The sequence below is a fragment of the Sminthopsis crassicaudata genome, chromosome 5, assembly GCF_048593235.1.
Source record: "Sminthopsis crassicaudata isolate SCR6 chromosome 5, ASM4859323v1, whole genome shotgun sequence".
In the NCBI taxonomy this organism is placed as follows: Eukaryota; Metazoa; Chordata; class Mammalia; order Dasyuromorphia; family Dasyuridae; genus Sminthopsis; species Sminthopsis crassicaudata.
The window spans coordinates 19,089,784-19,109,899 of NC_133621.1; the positions used below are offsets into that span (position 1 = coordinate 19,089,784).

A 20,116-nucleotide genomic window follows, 5' to 3' on the forward strand; every position below is an offset into this window, starting at 1 on the left:
TTTAAGTTTCGGGGTCCCAGAATTGTTTCCCTCCCTTCTCCTCGGGGACGGTAAGGAATCTGTGCCAATCCATCAGACGTTTCCACTCAGTCCATTTTGTGGAAGAAGATCTTGGAAGGAAAGAGAAAAAGGGGGCTGTGGATCTGTGCTGGGGCCGCCGGGCGGGGGGCTTCTTTCCTGGGAGCCCTTGGAGCGGAGTGATAACGCGGTATTGCTGGGAACGTGTCCCAGTGGAGCAGTGCTGCTGTGCTGTGTCCTCCGAGTTCTGCCCGCTGCATCTGCGTCGGTTCCCAGAAGTCTCGCCGAGCTTTTCTGAACTTCTCCCGCGCGGGTCCCGCCGCGCTCGGGGCCCAGTTGGCCGCCGGTCCCCGGGGGAGACATCATCTCCGTTTTCAGTTGTTAGCGACCCCAGAAAGAGCTGCTGTGAACGTTGTCCGACAAAAAGCTCTTTTCCCCAAGTGCTCTGCTGTTTGTGAGTGTGTGCGTGTATGGGAGTGAGTGCGAGTGTGTGGGAGTGTGAATGGTGTGAGTGAGTGCGAGTGTGTGTGTGTGTGTGTGTGTGTGTGTGTGTGTGTGTGTGTGTGTGTGTGTGCACACTTGCACGCCTTTTTGTATCATCATTTTCCCATAAGCCTCTCTACCTGTCATAGGAGCACCAAGGACTCTTGTTACAGGAGGGAGCACCATGGACTCTCGTTACTGGAAGGAGCACCAAGGACTCTCCTTACAGGAGGGAGCACCATGGACTGATGGTGCTCATCAGTGTCACCTGCTGAGCGGGGGATGGGCCTTTTGCCATGGGTTTCTCTGAGAGGAGGCGATGGTCGTTGCAGGTAGAATTAGTTACTTAGTCTGAGAATCATGGAGGATGAGAGTCTGGGCCTGTTTCCTTTGCTCCTCTTCCCGCTTCTGCGACTTCCTTCGGCACGGAGCCTGAGAAGTCGCGCTCCGTCCCCAGCCCGGAGTTCGGCCGCCCGTTCCCGGAGCTGACGGGCTCCAGCCTCCTCGGCGCAGATTGTGCCACTGTAAACACTTGAGCACGGGTGGGACCCTTGTGTCTAGCTGCACTTCTTGGGTCGCGTGCCCAGTGATAGGATTTCTGGCTCAGAATCATAAATCTCCGTTTTCTAGCAGAGTGCAAGTTGTTTTCCTGGCACTTGGCTGGACCCCGCTCCCAGCCCCACCCACAGGGTGTTAGCGTGCCGCCTTCCCATCAGCCTCCAACTTTGTCTGCTTCCGACTTTGATCCTCCCTGTCACTTTGTGATGTATGAGGCGATAGAAGGACCGGGATGTTTTCGTTCGCATTTTTCTTACTAGTGATTGGGAACAGTCTTTCCCGGGGCTGCCGTTTTGTGATTCGGCTTTGCAGGCCGCCCGAAGTTTTGACCCCGTGGTGGTCGGGGCCCTCGGTTCTGTTCATTTATTTGCATCTCTTCAGAACGACTTCCCTATACAAAAAGTGCGCCCCCCAACACAAAGAGGCCCCGAGATGCCCTCTGCATTCCACGGCTTTTGTGTAGAGCTCAGGCTGGGGAAATTTGGGGAAGGGAAGAAAGGTGGGTGGGAGGATAAGCCAAGCAGGGAGGCCAGGAGCCCTGGCCATTGACCATGCAGGAATTGTCACTCACTCAGGTCAGAGTTTAACCCCGGGGTCCATTCATCAGCTACCGGCTGATTGTGGCCGGATCCCGGGGGAAGGTTCTGAACATCTGTCCGGCCCCTACCTCCCTTTGAAAGTAGCCAGGACTCTTCCCTCTAAGGGGGGGCGAAAGAGCCCCAGGAATTCCTGCTGTTGCAGATGTTTTCACAGTGGGCCGGGGAGCCTTTCCCGAAGTCCTCAGGTTTATGGCTTGCCGGGCCTACTTCTCGCTGCTCGAGATGTCCGTGGGAATGGCCGCGAGAGCTGGCCCGCCGCCTGCCTCCCCTTCCCACTGAGGAAGGAGGTTTTGTTTGACTTTCGGAAAATGCCCGTGGAAGAGCAATGGGGGAGGGGAGAGGAGGGAGAGACAGAGACAGGGAGAGAGAGAGAGACAAAGAGAAAGACAGAGACACAGACACACAGAGAGAGAGAGAGACAGAAACAAAGAGACAGAAAGACAGAGAGAGAGAGAGAGAGAGAGAGAGAGAGAGAGAGACAGAGACAGAGACAGAGACAGAGACAGAGACAGAGACAGAGACAGAAAGACAGAGAGAGAAGGACAGAGAGACAGAAAGAGAGGGGGAGAGAGAGAGAGAGAGAGAGACAGAGAGAGACAGAGAGAGACAGAGAGAAATTGGGGGAATAAGGGATGGTGTAATAAATGATTCATAGGAAACAGTATTTCTTCACCTTGGAAATGGAAAATGAAGGATTTGGGGGAGTTTTTCCCATTCTGAATTATAAATGAAGTCCGTACAAACACCCCCCCCCCACATTATTGCACCCTTTGCTAGCTGGATAGGTGACAGGGATGAGCTAGTGTAGGACTCCTCTGATACTCCAAGGAAGGGAGGTGCGGGGCTGGGTGGGGGCCCTGTCCCAAGATCAGATGGCCTCCGCTCGGAGGTTCAGCTCTCTGTTACCGCCACTGCAGAATTGAACATGTTAGTGACAGAAGCACTCTTTGTGTCCCCTTGGGTAATTTTTTTCTTTCAGTAATTTAGGAACGTTTTTATTTGCTGTTTTGGGAGGAAGGGGGGAGAGCTGGGGCTGGCGCTGTTGCCTGCCCGACCTTCTCTCCTTCCAAGTCGAAATCCTGTCTTTAAGAAACTAGCTGGCTCAGTGGATAGAGCACCGAGCCTGAGTTCAAATCAGGCCTCAGACACTTAATACTTCTTAGCTGTGTGACTCTGGGCAAGTCACTTAATCCCAGTTGCCACAGCAAAAAAAAAAAAAAAAAAGAAAGAAAGAACAAGAGAGAGAGAGGAAGAAAAAAAAAAGAAAAAGAAACATGTCTACATGTATACCCATTGGCCCTGGTACCTTGGTTCTGGCACCTGTCTGCAGCTCAGGAGGTTCTGATTTCTTGCTGCCTTGGGCAGAGTCCTGAGGGGTTTGTATGGCCTTTCCTCTCCTGATGGTACAGTGCCAGGCACATAGTAGGTGCTTAATTAAAATGAATTGAATGCTCTCATTGTGGCCATCTCACACGTTGTTCTCGTGGATCAGTTGGAAGGGATCCCGCCATATTTCTCCGTGCCCATCACTGGTACTTGCGACCGCACGATAATTCCCCACCTCCTTTACTGCTGTTTGCTCAGCGCTCACCCAGCAGTCGGGGATCTGTCTCGTTTCCATTTCCTTGTTGCGACAAAAAATGCTGCTTGAACATTTGTAAGCGTGAGACTTTTGCCGGAGTCCTTGGCTTCCTGACGGGCTTCTCCCACGGCTGTGGTCGGGCTGAGGGATTGGGGTGAGGGAACAGCCTGGAATTAATTTCCCCTTTCTCCTCAGAGCCTCGGCTCCCCTACAGAAAGTGTCGAGTTAGCGAGATGTCCCCGAAGGGGGATCCCTTGGCAGAAGAATTCTTTCCATGGGAGAGCTGTAGGCTTGCAGGGAGGACACCTCGGGGACGGTCTGGTCCCCAATGCCTATATTTGGAAGACAAGGAAACCGAGTCTCAGAGTGACAGCTAAGGGCACAGAGCGTGGAGTCCACTGTCTTTGGGGTTCCCATTTGAGTGCTTGGTCCCTCCACCTGCTGAGATGGAGGCTCGCCGACATTCTGCCAAGGGTCATTTACAGATGGAAGCCGTTTCCTTTGGCTGACTCGCCTGCAAGGTCAGCTTTTGGAGAATGGCAGTTTTCCTAGACTCCAGTGCATAGAGCACCCGCCCTGAAGTCAGGAGGACCGAGTTCAAGTCTGGCCTAAGGCACTTATGGCTGTATGACCCTGGGCAAGTCACTTAACCCCAGGTGCCTCAGTCTGCCTAGTCCCGGACCTAGAGTCGGGAAGTGCTGAGTTTGAGTCCTGACTGATTCAGGTACTGAGTGGTGTGACCCAGAGCAATTCACCTCTCTTCTCTCTGCCTTGGTTTCCCCATCGGTAAAATGGATATGAATAGTAGCTGCCTCCCATCGTTGCTTGGAGAATCGGACTAGGAAATATTTGGGAGTTACGGAAATGCTAGTGGCATTTATTTGTTTGTCAGAGAAACTGGTTTTCTTGGGGTTCTGCTCTGTCTAATCCAGTCCGGTTAAGGTTAGAGCGGGAGTCAAGGGACGGGAGCAACACATCCGTGTCCGGAAAGCCGGCTGCTTCCAAGGAGGCTGGTCCGTGGCCGGGCCCCTCCTTCCTCTGGGTGGCCTCAGAGGGGCCTGAGGAGCTCCTGAGAGGTGCTGCCCTGGGCTTGTTGCTTTGCTTTTAAAGAAGTAAACCTGGCCATCCCTTTGGCTCTCTGGGGAGACCCGGCCAGGCTTCCCAGCCTGCATCAGATCACCGCTGTCTTTCAGCAGGATCGGTTTTCTTGGGGATCTTGTGGACCTGGTTTTGTGGATTTAAGTATGTGAGGTGAGTCGGGGGAGTCCCCAACCGCAGCGGGTTCTCCGGATCTAGAGCCTCCCTAAGGTGCGTTCTGCCTCTGCTTGTAGAGGTAGCCCGGAATGAGATCCCCACCACGTGGTGGCAGTATTCCCTAAACAGCAGGAAATGCTTCTAAAAGGGAAAAATCCCTCCTGGTGCGGGCAGGCAGAGGCCACACGGGCAGTGCCCGCCAGAGACTCGCCCCGGGCCTGCTGTTGGCTAGCCGTGTGATCTTGAAGGCCACGTCCCCGTCCTTGCCTCGGTTCCTCCATGTGCAGGAGTGGATGGGTGTAACTGATGAGGAGGAGGAGGATGGTAAAGGATTGCAGAGCGCCTGCTTGCCTGCACGGACAATTGGTCTCCGGGCTAATCCTGCGCGGCAGCGCGATCGTTAGCCCCATTTTACAGGTGAGCTCAGCACGGAGCCATAAAGTCTAGGGCAGGGATTCCTCAGGCTCTTCAGACAGATGCATGTGGGGGAATGGACCAATGCTAGCTTCGGTTATTGCTGAGTAATTGTTGGACCGGCTGGGTGGCCTAGCGGATGCGCCCTGGGCTGGCGGTCAGGAAGACCCGGATTCACATCCAGTCTCTCCAGACAATTACTGTGGGACTCTGGGTGAGTTACTTAGTTAACCCCGTTTGTGTCCATGCCTTCATCTGTAAAATGAGCTAGAGGAGGAAACCACCGCAGTATCTTCCCCAAGAAAAATCCCAAATGGGGTCCCAAAGACTCAGGTGGGATTGGAACAACTCGGTGGCGATTCATTTTGCTGCTCTTTTCATCTTCTACTTGAGAGCTTCGAGCTGGGGAATCTCATCCCGGCACGATTGCTCTTGCTCCTGAAGGTTGGCCGTTCCGAGGTTGGGTGGACCCAGCACTTTTGTAATTATAGTGTTGGGGGGAGGGCGGTGAAAGTGGGCACCAGCCCCAGGCTGTGGCTGCTTCTCCTCCCTGCATTCAGTACTGCTTTCTGCGTGTTTCATACAGACCTGTCGGGGCTCTGTACATGCAGCGTGCCGTGGTGGGGGCTTCTGGGGGGCACCTCCACTCACTGGGTTTGCTGTGTGCTCCAGGGGCAACGCTAACCCAACTTAATTGAGAAGAGAAGGGAAATTGGCTACCCGGTGGTGGACTTTGTCCGTAAGGGACCTCCTCCTTAGGTGTTCGTCTCGGGCCGGCTATTCGGACGGGGGGGGGGGGGGGGCAGGTGTGGAGTCTGAATAAGTCACCTATAAGCGCGTGTGGGAGAAGCGTTGGTGGGGCATTGGCTGGATTCCAGGCGAGCTGCCTGAAGGCCCGCTCCCTCGGCCGGCCGCCCTTTGTGCGGCCTCCCCGCTCCCCGGCCGCAGCCTTGGACTTTGCTCTCCCCTCGCCAGATGGGAATGGTAACAAGCATCTGTGGGAAGGTGATTGATGGCGGCTTTTAGCCTGGCCTCCCGGCTTCCTGGCCTGGCCTTGACTGGAGCCGCCGGAGGCGAGGCTCCTTTCTCTGCTGTGGTCCGATCCCCAGCGCTGCTACAGGGCCCCGAGCTGCCGCCGCCTTCTTTTTAAATTTCCTTTTTTACAGTTTTGTTTGTTTGTTTCTGAGCGCTGTTCCTACAGAGAGAATGGGCTGTAGGTAAGCAGATGCTTTCTCCCCGTTTTTACCGATGAAGAAACTGCAGTTCGGGGAAGTTAGTGGCCGGCCCCAGTTCTCACTCTGGGCCCGGAGCATCTGTTCCCGCCTGCAAGGATGACTCGGGACGCCGGAACTTTCTTTCTCGAGGATGACTCGGGAGGGGTGGCTGAGCACGTCCCCGAGCCCCTGCCACGCTCTCCCCTTTCCCGGGGGCGTCGTTTGGCCCCCACGGACGCCTCCCTCACGCCCTCTCTCCCATCTTGTCTCGTAGGTGCTTCATTTCTACTGTGACACCTGCTCCGTGCCCATCTGCCGAGAGTGTACCATGGGGCGCCACGTCGGCCATAGCTTTATCTACCTCCAGGACGCCCTCCAGGACTCTCGAACCCTCACCATTCAGCTGCTGGCCGATGCTCAGCAAGGTCGCCAGGCCATCCAGGTAAGTCGCTTTTTCCAGATCCCATCACCGATGCTTCGCTCAATGTGTGACTTCACTTAGGCTCTCCGGGTCTTGTCTCTTTCCTCAAACGCTAAATGGATTTAGAGTAGGGGGCCCAAGGCCCCTCCCAGCTCTCTCCCAAGCACTCCTGGGTCCGGACTCAAGGTCACCCCTCCACAGTAGCCCTCGGGCGCTCCATGTTCTACCCTCATAAGACACCTTTGGACTTTCCTGCTCGCTGCGCATTTTCGGACCCGTCCAGGCGCTCTAGACTTGAGGTTCTGACCCATATGGCACGTTGCCCTTCACTTGGCTATTTTTAACTTTTAAAAATGAGGTGAAAGCGTGGCTTTGGTTGCCATGGCTTCCTGCCATGTCGTGTTCTGAACCCGTGATTTTATTGGTTGCCCGGCACCTGGATGGGAGCACAGTCTTGGGGCACAGACGTTAAGTGACTTGCTTAGGGACATACAACCCATAAACCTTTGAACCGGAACCAGCTCTCCCCCGTTCCCAGCTGTCAGCTCTGGGCCCAATCCTCTGATTTTAAAAGATGTCAGTTTGAGAAGGCTGAAATCTTGCTTTCCCCAAGTCACAGGCTCCATGAAACGTCTTCGTTTTGTGCGTTGTCTCTTTTCTTACTGTCTTTTCTCAGGGCCCAGCGGACATCCTCTCCCCCCTCCATAAACAGACATCCAACCCCCCAAGAGTGACATCAGCTGACAGTGGGCGTCACTTCCATTTCTCGGGGGTTTACTCTTCCCTAGTCAATAGGCGTTCATTATTAAATGCCTACTGTGTGCCTGCCACGAAGGGAGGAGTCTAAGCATTTAAAACTGGAACCATTTGGTCTCGATCTCCCCCGAGCAAATAGAAGCCTGTCCCGTGTTCTCTGTTCAGTGGGGGAGTGACATGGGCCAGAGGAAATTTGGGGGGGTCTGAGATCTCACCTTCCATTAGCGAGTAATCAGGGTTGTTTCCGGATGGTTGATCCCTGTTCCACCAATTTAAGGCCCTTGTTTCCAGTGCGGCAGGACGGACCGCTCAGTTTGCCACTGTTCATTTCTGGGCAGATTACACAGTTGGCTGCCAAATGTGGCCTGGCTTTTAATTGGAGTGACTTGAATGAAGCAATTATTAGAGTTTTCCTAAAATGGGCTAATCCTTCCCCCTCCTCCATGGCCCAGGGCCCACATATTCCGGGGGCCGGCGACTCGCTCCCCGGCATGTTTCCGTGTTCTGGGCTCCTGCTGATCTACACGTTGGACTAGTTTCAGAACATGAGATCTGGGGGAGGAGCTGCGATGGCAGCCTCCCCCTCCCCCCCAGGGGGAGAGGGGCATTTGGAAATCCCCCCCCCCCTCCCCCCGTGGCTGCACCTTCACATTTCCACAAAATCAAAGCCCACCCACGCTTTTTTAGCGAGGTCATTTTCTCTATTCCATGTTTGCTTTTGCTGGACATTTTAATTTGCCCAGAAGCTAGAAGGAGCCCTCTGGAGACACTGGCCCGGCCCCATGGCACCAGCCATGTAGATGAGGTCTCCCAGCCGGCGTGTAGGGAGGCAGGAAGGACACAGAAGTCGGGCTCCGGCGTGAGAGTCTGCAGCCCACCTCTGGGTCTCGTGGAACAGCTGAAGGAGGCGGGGCTCTCACTTGAGACCTTGCTTTCCATCCGGAGTCTAGCCCCCATGCAGAGCTGGCCCTGGGGCCTAGCGGCTGAGTCTACCCAGCCCCAACTTTGATTTGGGAACCCCTGGGGGTGCTTTTTATTGCAGTCACTCCCCACGCTTCAGGATTTCCTTCTGGGCAGAAACTCCCCCGTCTTTGGATCAACCCAGCTCCTCGGACGAAGTTTTGCCAGAAGTTCCTTGGTGGAACCAAATGTGTCTGCTGAATGGAAAAGCCAAACCTAAGGCAGGGTGACCGGGGCTTTGCCTCAGGGTGCTGAAGAGCCTGTCTTCCAACATGGGTTTCTGCATCTCTGTTCGTCCCCCTCATCCATCCATCCCACTGAGGGCAGGTTCTGGGTGTTTTTGCTTTTTTTTTTTTTTTTTTTTTACCTCCACAACTTTTAGCATGTGGAGATGGAAGATTGTTTAAAATCTTGTTAAAAAAAACTAACTTTTTATTTTCCAAATACGTACAAAAGGTAGTTTTTTCAGCATCCACCTTTGCAACACCTGGTGTTCCAGATTTTTTCTCCTTCCTTTCCCCCATCCCTTCCCCTAGAGGGCAAGTCATCCAATATATGTTAAATATGTGCAATTCTTTTATATCTTTCCTCATTTCTCATACTGCACCAAAAAAAATCAGATCAACAGGGAGAAAAAGCAAGCAAATGACAAGAAAAAGGTGGATGTGTCATGTTGTGAGCCACATTCAGTCCCCGTTTCTGAATGGAGGTGGCTCTCTCCATGAGTCTAAGTCCTTAGGAAATGCCTCGGGACCATTAGCTGCCCGGTTTCAGGACTGAGAGATAGCTGGGCCGGTTGGGACCATCTCAGCGGACATTCAGAGCTGGTGTCTTACTTTCTGTGACTATTCCGTAAGGGTCAGCCTCCTGCTTTCACCATCCCCATTCTACAGGAACCGAGGCTTGTTTTGAGAGACAAGCGGCTAGCCGAGTGGCCTAGGGCCCAGGCTCCAAATCCAGGCTTTCCGGTTCTTTTCTGCTCTGCCCTCGTTGCAGAGATGTTTAAAGAGCAACAACAGCATGCTAAAAAATGAGGGACAACTCTACAGAAATGGTATTGGATTGTACAAAAGTGCAGGAGGGCCTAGCAGATCAAGAGCGGCAAAGAGCCCTGCTGGGTAGCCCCCCGGAGCCCAGTGGCCCCTTTGGTCAAGAGCTGTGAATGGCGATTTCTCATTTGTTGGCCCTGAGATTTCCTGAGATCCCGCAGAAGAACGTCCCTGACACGTGTGCAGCCACAGATTGGGGGGGTGCCCTTGGCTCTCGCCTCCCCCTTTTGTAAGTGGCCGCTTGCCCGGGCAGCCAGTCCCACGCAGGAGCTGGGCAGAATTCGGCTTTTCTTCGTGTCTCCGGCTCTTGGCCCAAGTTTTGTCACCTGTAGAATGGAGGGGCAGGCTGCGGGCCTGGAATCTCTTTGCCATTTGTTGTGGCCGGTCTCGCAGTGGAGGTATTTCTCGGCTGCTCTCTAAGCAGTCACATTGCCCGGTGACACCCGCTGTGGCCGACCCCAGCACCCCCTCCCCTGTTTATCAAAGCCAGTCAGCGGGGAGGGGGAAGCGAGTGAGTGAGCCGTGTCCGGGAGGTAAGCTCCAGGCCGGCGTTTCCCCCCAGCTGCTGATGCTGATAAGGAGAGTGGGGAAAGTGGTCGTGATAAGGCGTCCTGGCTGATCTGCATGTGGGCCCTGGTCAATATTTGATGATTCTTTTGCCGATTTTAGAGCCGCAGCTGCCTGTCTGAAACAGCTGGTCTCAGAGTTTGCTCCCCCGGTGCCTCTGGGAGGGAGGTGCCATTCTGAGCCCCGCTGCAAAGACATTCGTTTAATGGAAAGAATCATCAAAGATTGGTTGAAACTGATTACGTGATGAAAAAGTTGTTCTTCTTAGTGGAAGCAGTGCTGATTGATCGATCGAGTTTGCTTCTTCGTTAATCCTGCCCGGTGGTGATAATGCACGAGGCCCTCACCGGGGCTGACTCAGTAAAATCCTCGCTTTCCATTTGGCCATCAGTATTTAGTTGTACCAAGGTGCCCGTGTCGCCCTACTGTCCCCCCTCCAATAATTGGATAAATCAGGAAATTTGAGAGATTCTAAAACAAACCTGATAACCTCGGATTTTTTCAGTGCCGAAGAAATGAAAATAAGGGAGAAGCCATTAACGATTTAACTTCACTGACATAGCTTTAATCCCTATTGTGAACTAACTATATCACTAGCATCCGTCCTGTTCTGACCCTTTGACAGAATTACAAAGATTCTGCCTAAAGATAATTTAAAAGCCAAAATTATATATATATATATATATATATATATATATATATATATATATATACACACATATATCCCCCTCCCCCGCTGACATTGGCCAGCGTAACCTGCCCCTTGTGGGATCTTACCGATGTGGATTTCCTGCAGCATCCTGTGTTCCCAGCCTGTGCCCCTCTCCCAAGCCCCCCTCAGGGACCTGGCTCACATGGGAGGTTTCCCTGTCCCGTTTACTATCCCATGGCGTGCTCAAAGCGGCCGCCTACTGTCCCTTGAAGATGCCATCTTACCCGGTCTGGGCCAGGTGAGGAGAGGAAGGGCCAGGGGCCGTCGCGGGGTCGGCTCCTTCCTCACAATTGACAGTGCCAGTTGTAGGGGTAACTTATGAGTGCTCAGGACTGGAAATTTGCATTAAGGAATTCCATTTGCCAGGGTGCCCTTTACATATACATGGGTCTTTTTAAGATCAGCCAATCAGGAGCATTTATTTAGTGCTTACTGTATACCAAGCGCTGCATAGTCAAAGAAGCAGCAAAAAGAAGGGGACACAATTTGGACATAATTAAGGACAGACAGTGTATCTGCCCAGTCTAAGGCAACTTTATGGGTGGTTGGGGTGGGGGAGGGCTCATTAGCAAGTGGTCAACCTGCAAAAGGTCACCTGCAGAGGAAGGGATGTTTGAATTGAGCCTCAAAGGCAAGCTGGGATGCACAGGTGACAACACACTTCAGGCTCGGGGCAGAACCAGTGACTAGGCCTATAGGTGGATGATGGGAGTATCCCTTGTGAGCATCAGCCTTCAGAAGACCAGTATGCCGGGATTAGAGAGTGCGTGGAAGGGAAGTCAGGAGGAACAGCTTGGGAAGTATTTAAATGGCAGGCAGAGATTTCATATGGAATGGAAGTAACAGAGTGTATTGAGAAGGAGGAAGGCAAGGGGGGAGGAGACAAATGAGAAGTTCTTACCTCACTTAGAATAGCTATTTATTAGAAATTGCGCAATTTACATTTGATTTAGTCAATTCCAGGCGTATAGGAGCAGGGCACCCCTTCATGTTCGGTCCCTTTTCAGCATGGGAAGCACCTTTGTGCGGTTGGGATTTTATTAGGGTCTTTCAGCTTCTCGTTAGGGGTGCTGATAGGACAGGGTGTGGGACAATTTACAGGGTCACAGGTAGTGTGGAGCTCTGGGTGATGTATAAGACACTAGTTCAATGGAACTCCGCTGACAGTGTTTGGTTTGGCTCCCCATCCCCTTAAGGGCATCGTGGCCTTTCTGAGAAATCAGGAGGCCTGACGATCAGGGCGAGGAACGGTGTGTGTGTGATTCCCTTGGCGGTGCTGGCACCCTCTGCCACTCCCTTCACTCTATTGTGCATCCCACAGTCTACAAGGCTGCCTCTTAAAAACTGGGGGAGTGCTATTCCCGAGAGTCTGGGGCCTGATGCAAGCAGAGCTTCTTGGGCTGTGGGAGCCATAAAGGTGATGGTCTTTTGAGATTGTTAGGCAACCCTCATTTCACGGGGAGCCCAGAGATGTTACGGCTTGTCCAGGGGCACGCAGTTGAGCCAAGTACTAGGAGCTTTTTGCCTCATTCTGTCCCATCTCATGGGAATCTCTGTGTATGATTAGGAGCAGTGGGGTAGAAGAGGTTGGGAAGGGACGTGGATTCCCAGTATAGACACCCCATCTCTGCATGTAGATTGGCAGCTTATCCACAAGGACAGAATTGTCTCTGGCTGGGTTTTGAGCCCCAGTTTTCCTAATTTTCAGGCTGGTGTTGTATCTCCCTCACTCCCCTGCCTCTCTTGGTGGATTTAGAAAGAGGCATTAATATAATAAGTGCTTCAAATCACCAGATTTTTTATTTTAAAATAATTCTTCATGAATAATTTCACGTCACTTTTGAAGGCTAAGAAAATCTTAGGAAGTCTGATTTTTTACCTAAGCAGGATGAAGTTCCTTTTGTATACTTGATATGGGTGCCAGTTTTTTCCTTCAAGAAAATGTGTAGATGTCTTCCTTAACAATTTTATCTTTTCTTTTTGCTGAGGCAGTTGGGATTAAGTGACTTGTCTGGATTTGAACTCAGGTCAGGGCTGGTGCTCCATCCACTGTGCTATCTAGCTGCCTCCTTTTTCTTTTTTTTAATACTATCTGCATTCCTTTATTTTATTTTTTTCTGGTTATACATATATATTAACTTTTTTATATACATTTCTTTATAAATCGTATTGAAAGAGAAAAATCAGAACAAAAGGGGAAAAAAAAACCCAGAACAAAAAAGTGAACAGAGCGGATGTTGATTTTTATTCAATCTCCATAATTCTCTTTCTGGATGCAGATGGCGCTTTCTTCCAAAGTTTATTGGGGTTGCCTTGGACCTAACAGTTCTGTCTTGACTTTCTAGCAAACTAACAGCTTTGTGTTTGGGGCTGGGTTGGGGGTAGGAGACACTCACTGGAAAACAGCCCTATCTCCTGAGGTTGCTCTCCTGGAAGCGGCTTTTATTCAGGCAGAGTGGGGCCCAAGATTGGCTGAAAGCTGGCACACGAGCCGATGTCCCTACAGCTGCTTGATACACGCTACATTTGATACTTCATTTCAAGTTTTCGCCCGTAACTTGGCTACACTGGTTTTCCCGTGTCAGAGTATCTCTTAATAGTCCTGACATACACTATTTAGGTGTAACTTCTTATACAGAGGAAGCGGGGGCTGCCAAGGCCTCCTTTGGTTACATGTCAGACAGGTGCCAGTCTCTCGCCGTGCCAGCCCTTTGCTCGGAGCGGGGCTCGGTGAGAGCAGCTTCCCGGGGGAGGCTCCCTTTGCGGTCACCGTTGCCCCTCCGGACGGACGTCCCACATGCCCTTTTGTGTTTGTTGTTTGCAGCTGAGCATTGAGCAGGCCCAGGCTGTGGCGGAGAAAGTGGAAATGAAAGCGAAGGTGGTCCAGTCGGAAGTCAAGGCGGTCACCACGAGGCACAAGAAGGCCCTGGAGGAGAGGGAGTGCGAGTTGCTGTGGAAGGTGAGACTCATGCTGTGCCGGACCCGGCCGCCGGTTGCCAAACCCCATGGTCCCAAGGGCAAATTTTCCCAGTAGTCCTAATTTTAGACTTCCACGGCTCCTGTTCTAAATCCGGAACATTGGCGCATTTCACAGAAGTGTTTTGGGGGAGGAAGGGCCCAGCCGCGGGTGTTGCCGGACACACTGGCGCATTGTCTGCCCTTCTCTCCCAGTCCGGCAACAAGGGCGCTTTTCAGAGCTGTGAGATAGCCGTGAATGAATCGCGCCCGTGTGGAGAAGGCAGGAGGAGAGCTTTTTAAGGCCAGCTGACTGATAGGAAAGAGGCCTTCGGGGGAATTGCTGGATGGCTCCATTTCCTGGCTCATACTAGAGAGCAGCCTCCTTTTTGTTCTTAAGACCTTTCCTCCAATTGTAGCAGGCGAGACTCCTCGCCTTAGAGGGCTGCTTGAAAACCAGATAGAACAAAATGACTTCTCCCCCTCCCTAGTGCCCCCATCAGAGGCCCCCTTCTTGCCCGGTCTCATCCTTCACTTATGCTTAGGAATTGACGGCATCCTGCGGGAATATATGGGCTGTAATTGCATTTCCTAACAGCATGGACCGGGCCTGCCATTGGCTGCCGCCAAACTCTTAATCTCCCTGAGAATACCCAGCATGGCGGGGAAGTTTCCCGGACTTCTGGGTGCTTCTTGGTGGGGTGGTCCGGAGCATAGCTTGGGCCTAACTTTATGAAGTGCCTTTTCCACAAGAAGTTAGCCAGACCCCGCAAAGGCTGGGTACTTTTTTGTTTCCAGTGGTTATTCGTGGAAGACCAACTGTGGGTCCCCAAGCCTTCAGATGCTGTAGACTCTCCAATGCTCTCATTGTTCCGATCTTATATAACATCCCCAAATGTTAATTAAAAGAGGAGAGGAGCTAGCTACTTGGTGCAATCTGAGAAGACTGTCTGTGGTGTATCACACTGAGCCCCAAACTTGCTCTTCTGGATTTCTGGATGAAAGGGTCTTTGTCGTCTGCTGAGGGTGGGGGGGGTGCTCTTTTGAATGCTCACCTTCAGTGATGCAAAACCTCTCTCTTCCCGGGCCTCGCTCTGGGTCTCAGGGCTGCCGTCTTCCATTTTTCAGGAGAAAATGATGAATTTCTTTCTCCAGTCCTAAGTATCATGGAGTAACCTTTCAGGAGGGAAATTGTCAGGCGTGTGTTTATTGTGAATGATGGATTTTATTTCCCAGAAAATTCCTTTATCTTTTCACTTGGGTTTTCTTTCTGAAAGCCACTCAGGTCTCAGCATTGGGCCTTTAATTCATCTTAAGTGTCCTTGACTTCTTTCCCATGACATTGATTGCAGCCACCCAACTCAAACCAGCCGATTGCTGCAAATCTTTCTCATCTTCCATGTTCTTGGTGTGTTTGGCCCGCTAGATGCTGGCAAACCCTTCTCGGTGCAGGTCTTTCCTTCTTTCTTGGCCCTGCCTTGGGTTCCAGATGACGGCTCCTCTTCCCAGCTTGCCATCAAGGACTTGACATTCGTGTTCCTTGTCTTTCTCCTCCACATTTCCAATCCATTCTCATTTCCCATTACTGTGTCACCTTTTTCCTCTGAATCTCAATCATAAACTTTCTTGTGGGAAGCTTTCTCCATCTCCTGGTTCATATTAATTATCCTGTCATTAACCATCCAAACTTTCCTTCCCCATTCAGCACTTGTCTTTCCTTGCTTGCATTTTATTTTCTTTCTCATTTTTTCTCTTTTTGATTTGATTTTTCTTCTGCAGCAAGATAATTGTGTGTGTGTGTGTGTGTGTGTGTGTGTGTGTGTGTGTGTGTGTGTATGCATATGTTTTGAAAATAAAAAGCTTTAATTAAAAAAAAATCTCATGGATCTCAGCATCTGAGAAGGAAAGCAAACAAGAAAAAAATGAAAATTCTATGTTGTGATCCGCACTTAGTTCCCACAGTCCTCTCTCTGGGGGTAGGGGTGGGTCTCTTAATCACAAGATCATTGGAGACTGGCATCAATCATCTCTTGAAAAGAGCCATGTGCATCAGAATTGATCACCGTACAATCTCGTTGCCATGTACAATGATCTCCTGGTCCTGCTCATTTCACTTAGCATCAATTCCATGATATTTCTTACTGGTAGACCCCCACCATGGTGTTCTCTATCTCAAGGGGTGGTTCACAATCTACCTTTTGTTTCTCTGGGTCTCCTCAGTTGGAGTGATTATGAGTGTGCTAAAGAGGCCCCAGTCTTTGGTTCATCTCGGTAAGGACGGATCAGCTCTTCTGCAGTTCTGTGGAGTGCTGCAGACGTTTTGGGTGGGCCTGCCCGTTAGCCACCAACCTGAAGAGAAAACCATGATGTCACCAAGTAGAGGTGGGGTGGGGCCTTGTGGGCCTGGGAGAAAGCCTGCCTGTGGTGTGGAGAAAGGTGTCCTGCACTTGGCTTGAGGAGGAATTTTAGCGAAGCTGAAGAATCCTCATGGATCAGGGCCTGGACCAGTGATTTTGTGAAATTGAGTGAGTCCTCGAGGCAGGTCTTTGGCGACCCTCAGAGCCTTAGGAAATTGTCTAGATCACCAAGAAGTCTAGAGATCCTGGACGAGCCAGAAGCAAGCTCGAACTCAGATCTTCCAGATTCCGAGACCATTTCTCTCTACCCTAGATTGACTGAGGATCATTAATTGGTGTGTGAATTACTTAATTGTGCAAAATTAATTTAAACACTATCAGTGCTTTGTTAAATGTAGGGATTTTATTTACAGTAATTTCTCGGTAGTGTAAATAAGGGCAGGCCGGCTGTCCTTAGAAGCTGGTAAATCCCTGTCACTGACGGCATTAACGCTGCTTGAATGAAACGCCTCCGGAGCCCACCTGCAGACACTGTAGTCCACACTGGGCCTGGGTGGGGTGAGTGGGAGTGCAGAGGCCGGGGATCTGGGGAGAGGGAAGCTGGATTTCCACTGACCCGTCCCTGTGAGAGATCTGGGCCTTGGACTTAGGCTTGCCTTGTCCTGTTTCCACTATCAAGTGATGGTCATTCCTGATAAGCTCCCCGGAAATAATTGCTTGGTAACAATAAATTAAAAGGTCCCCCAAGAGAAGCCAAAATCGGAACAAACAGGAGAACCCTTGGCAAAACCCTTAGTAAAACTGCGGAAAAGAAGGATTGTCTCCAGGACTCCTTCCTCTGGGAAGAGGTGGCGGCTTATGGTCACAGAATGTTAAATACACAAATTTTTTTCTCTTTTTTTGTTACGAGGGAGGGAATGATTTTGTGAGGGTGGCAGTCATGGCATTTCCTTAAAAGGACTGGAGGGAGGGCGGAAGCAAAATATATTAATAGAATCTTTTCCTAAAAGTCTTTCAGTAAACAGACTTTGTTCCCAGAGTATCAATTCCCAGGGGCCCCGGTTTCCTCCTTGGGCTGGGGGGTAGCCTTTTGTGCCCCCAAAGGCTGGCCGCCACCGGGTCCTTTATTTGTATAATTTTCACCAAAGCCTCTTCCCTTTCTCCTTGTAGGTGGAGAAGATCCGCCAGGTCAAGGCCAAGTCTTTGTACCTGCAGGTGGAAAAGCTTCGTCAGAACCTCAACAAGCTGGACAGCACCATCAGCGCCGTGCAGCAGGTCCTGGAAGAAGGGCGCGCCATGGACGTGCTGCTGGCCCGAGACCGCATGCTGGCGCAGGTCCAGGAGCTCAAGAACGTCCGGAGCCTCCTCAAACCGCAGGAAGACGACAGGGTCATGTTCACCCCCCCGGACCAGGCCCTCTACCTGGCCATCAAATCTTTAGGCTTTGTCAGCAGCGGGGCTTTTGCCCCCCTGACCAAGGCCACCGGGGAAGGCCTCAAACGCGCCCTCCAGGGCAAGGTGGCATCGTTCACGGTGATCGGGTACGATCACGACGGGGAGCCACGCCTCTCGGGCGGCGACCTGATGTCCGCGGTGGTGATGGGGCCCGACGGGAACCTGTTCGGCGCTGACGTCAGCGATCAGCAGAACGGCACCTACCTGGTGAGCTACCGGCCGCAGCTGGAGGGCGAGCACCTCGTTTCCGTTATGATGTGCAACCAGCACATCAAGAACAGCCCCTTCAAGGTGCTGGTCAAGTCCGGGCGCAGTTACGTGGGCATCGGGCTGCCCGGGCTGGCCTTTGGCAGCGAGGGCGACAACGACGGGAATCTCTGCCGCCCCTGGGGCGTCAGCGTGGACAAGGAAGGCTACATCATCGTGGCCGACCGCAGCAACAACCGCATCCAAGTGTTCAAACCCTGCGGCACCTTCCATCACAAGTTCGGCACGCTGGGCTCCAGGCCCGGCCAGTTTGACCGCCCGGCGGGAGTGGCTTGCGACTCTTCGCGCAGGATCGTGGTGGCGGACAAGGACAATCATCGCATCCAGATATTCACCTTCGAAGGGCAGTTCCTCCTCAAGTTTGGGGAGAAGGGCACGAAGAACGGACAGTTCAACTATCCTTGGGACGTGGCGGTGAATCCGGAAGGCAAGATTCTGGTCTCTGATACACGGAACCACCGGGTCCAGCTGTTCGGGCCCGATGGGGTCTTCCTGAACAAGTATGGCTTTGAAGGGGCTCTCTGGAAGCACTTTGACTCCCCCCGGGGTGTGACCTTCAACCACGAAGGCCATCTGGTGGTGACGGACTTCAACAACCACCGCCTGCTGGTCATCCACCCAGACTGCCAGTCTGCACGCTTCCTGGGGTCAGAGGGCACCGGCAACGGGCAGTTCCTGCGCCCCCAGGGGGTCGCGGTGGACCAAGAAGGCCGAATCATCGTGGCGGATTCCAGGAATCATCGGGTGCAGATCTTCGAATCCAACGGCAGTTTCATATGCAAATTTGGTGCTCAGGGAAGTGGCTTTGGCCAAATGGACCGCCCCTCGGGCATTGCCGTCACTCCAGATGGCATGATCGTCGTGGTTGATTTTGGAAACAATCGGATCCTCATCTTTTAATAGAAAGTGTTGGCTTTGTGGTGGTTCTTGCGGTGGTTTTTGGGGGACGTGGTTTTGATTTTTGTTTTTGTTTTCTCCATTTTGAATTTCAAAGAAGAAACCGTCTCAGGGAAATTTTTTTTCTTTAATATGAGAACAAAAAAAAGTACAACGTTACTGAAGACCTACCTCATCTTTATTTTTTTACAGATGAATGTACTTATCTTTCTGCAGGGATTGAGCCTGGGAAGTTATAGATTCTATCTACCTCATGTTCTTTGGGTTTCCTCCTCCCTTTGTTCCTTTCCCCATCCTCTCCCTTCTCAGCCCAGTGCAGATTTTGTATTTACCTCCATCCCCAAAACGGGTTATTGAATGCACAAGCCAACGAATGGATTGGTTCTCATACTGTCACTGGATTGGTCGTCTTCGATCAAAGCTTTCTAGAGAGGAAGCCAAATGAGGCTCTCTAAGTTTAAAAAAAAAAATACAGAAAAACAAGATTAAAAAAAGTAGGGTTTAGATACTTAGAGCATCTGTGTTCTGGATTCTAGACTGTGGTTTGTGGGTTTCTGCCTATGTTAAGTGTGTTTTGGTAAGCCTTTTAAGAACTTTTTTAAAATGCTGCAACAGAGAACATTTTCCTCTTACCCTTTTATACCTCAGTATGTTTCACTTCCTGTTCAGCATCTTTTTTCTTATTTCTGGAAAATCTGGGTGGGATGTGCCATCTCCGAAAAGGGGGCTTTTCCCGTTTGGGGGTTCTGTTGAGAGGAGTGTATGCGGTGTCCCTGTCCCAAATGGTCAAGCCAGGGATGGCACACATCTTAAGTTTTTTGATGACTTTTATTAAAATGTTGTTCAAGGTTTTGGGGGATGGTTTTGGTGGGGGAGGGAGGGGGTATAATCTGTTGTTAGAAAAAAATTGGTTAAGGAAGAGTGAAAGTCATCTAATTTCTTGGATTTAAAACTTTTAAAACTTGTTTGGAGTGAATGTAAGTGCTGTGTGTGTGTGTGTGTGTGTGTGTGTGTGTGTGTGTGTACGTACACACCAGTAGAAGCAAAAGAACATGCAAAATTGTTGTCAAGGGCATGGACTAGCGAATGTTGTTTTTTTGTGTAATAGTTAGGAAGTTGTGTCTTTGTTTTGTGGTTTGTTTGTTTGTTTTTTTCCTAAGAGTGATGGTGATAGGTGGAAGGATAAAGTTTTTATTTTAAAGCACAATTTTTACAGCTTTGGAAGTTCAGGGAACAAAAATCTTTACTGTCAGATTTGCTAACATTTCCCCTGGTTTCCTTTTCCTCCCCCAACCAAAAAAAAAAAATTTTTTTTTTTTTTTTTTCTTGGATCTTTTGAGAAGTCACTTTAATGCATCATTTGCTGAAAACTGGTGCTGCACAGGAGGCCTGAGAGTCAGCATTAATTCCTTGGAGTGCTTTTGAATGTAAAGATCTTTTCCCCTCTGAAATATCCGCCTTCTCCTCCCCCCTCAGATGTTGACGTGGTAGATGAAAGTGGGAGAGGAGGCTGCCTCCTCCTTCCTCTGCCTCAGGCAGTACCAAAGAACCAAAGCCCAATGGGAGCATCCAGCATGAACCCCGTGGTCAGACCGGTG

The 20,116-nt window shown here is 51.1% G+C and overlaps 1 protein-coding gene across 1 annotated transcript in view; it reads left to right on the forward strand.

The window, feature by feature from the left end:
• The window catches only part of TRIM71 (tripartite motif containing 71), a 77,207-nt gene extending 58,532 nt beyond the window's left edge, over positions 1–18,675 (forward strand). Inside the window, 3 exon segments of the mRNA XM_074267130.1 lie at positions 6,397–6,564; positions 13,412–13,546; positions 17,070–18,675. Coding sequence (XP_074123231.1) covers positions 6,397–6,564; positions 13,412–13,546; positions 17,070–18,521 — 1,755 coding nt within the window. The 3' untranslated portion in view covers positions 18,522–18,675.
• The last annotated feature ends 1,441 nt before the right edge of the window (positions 18,676–20,116 follow it).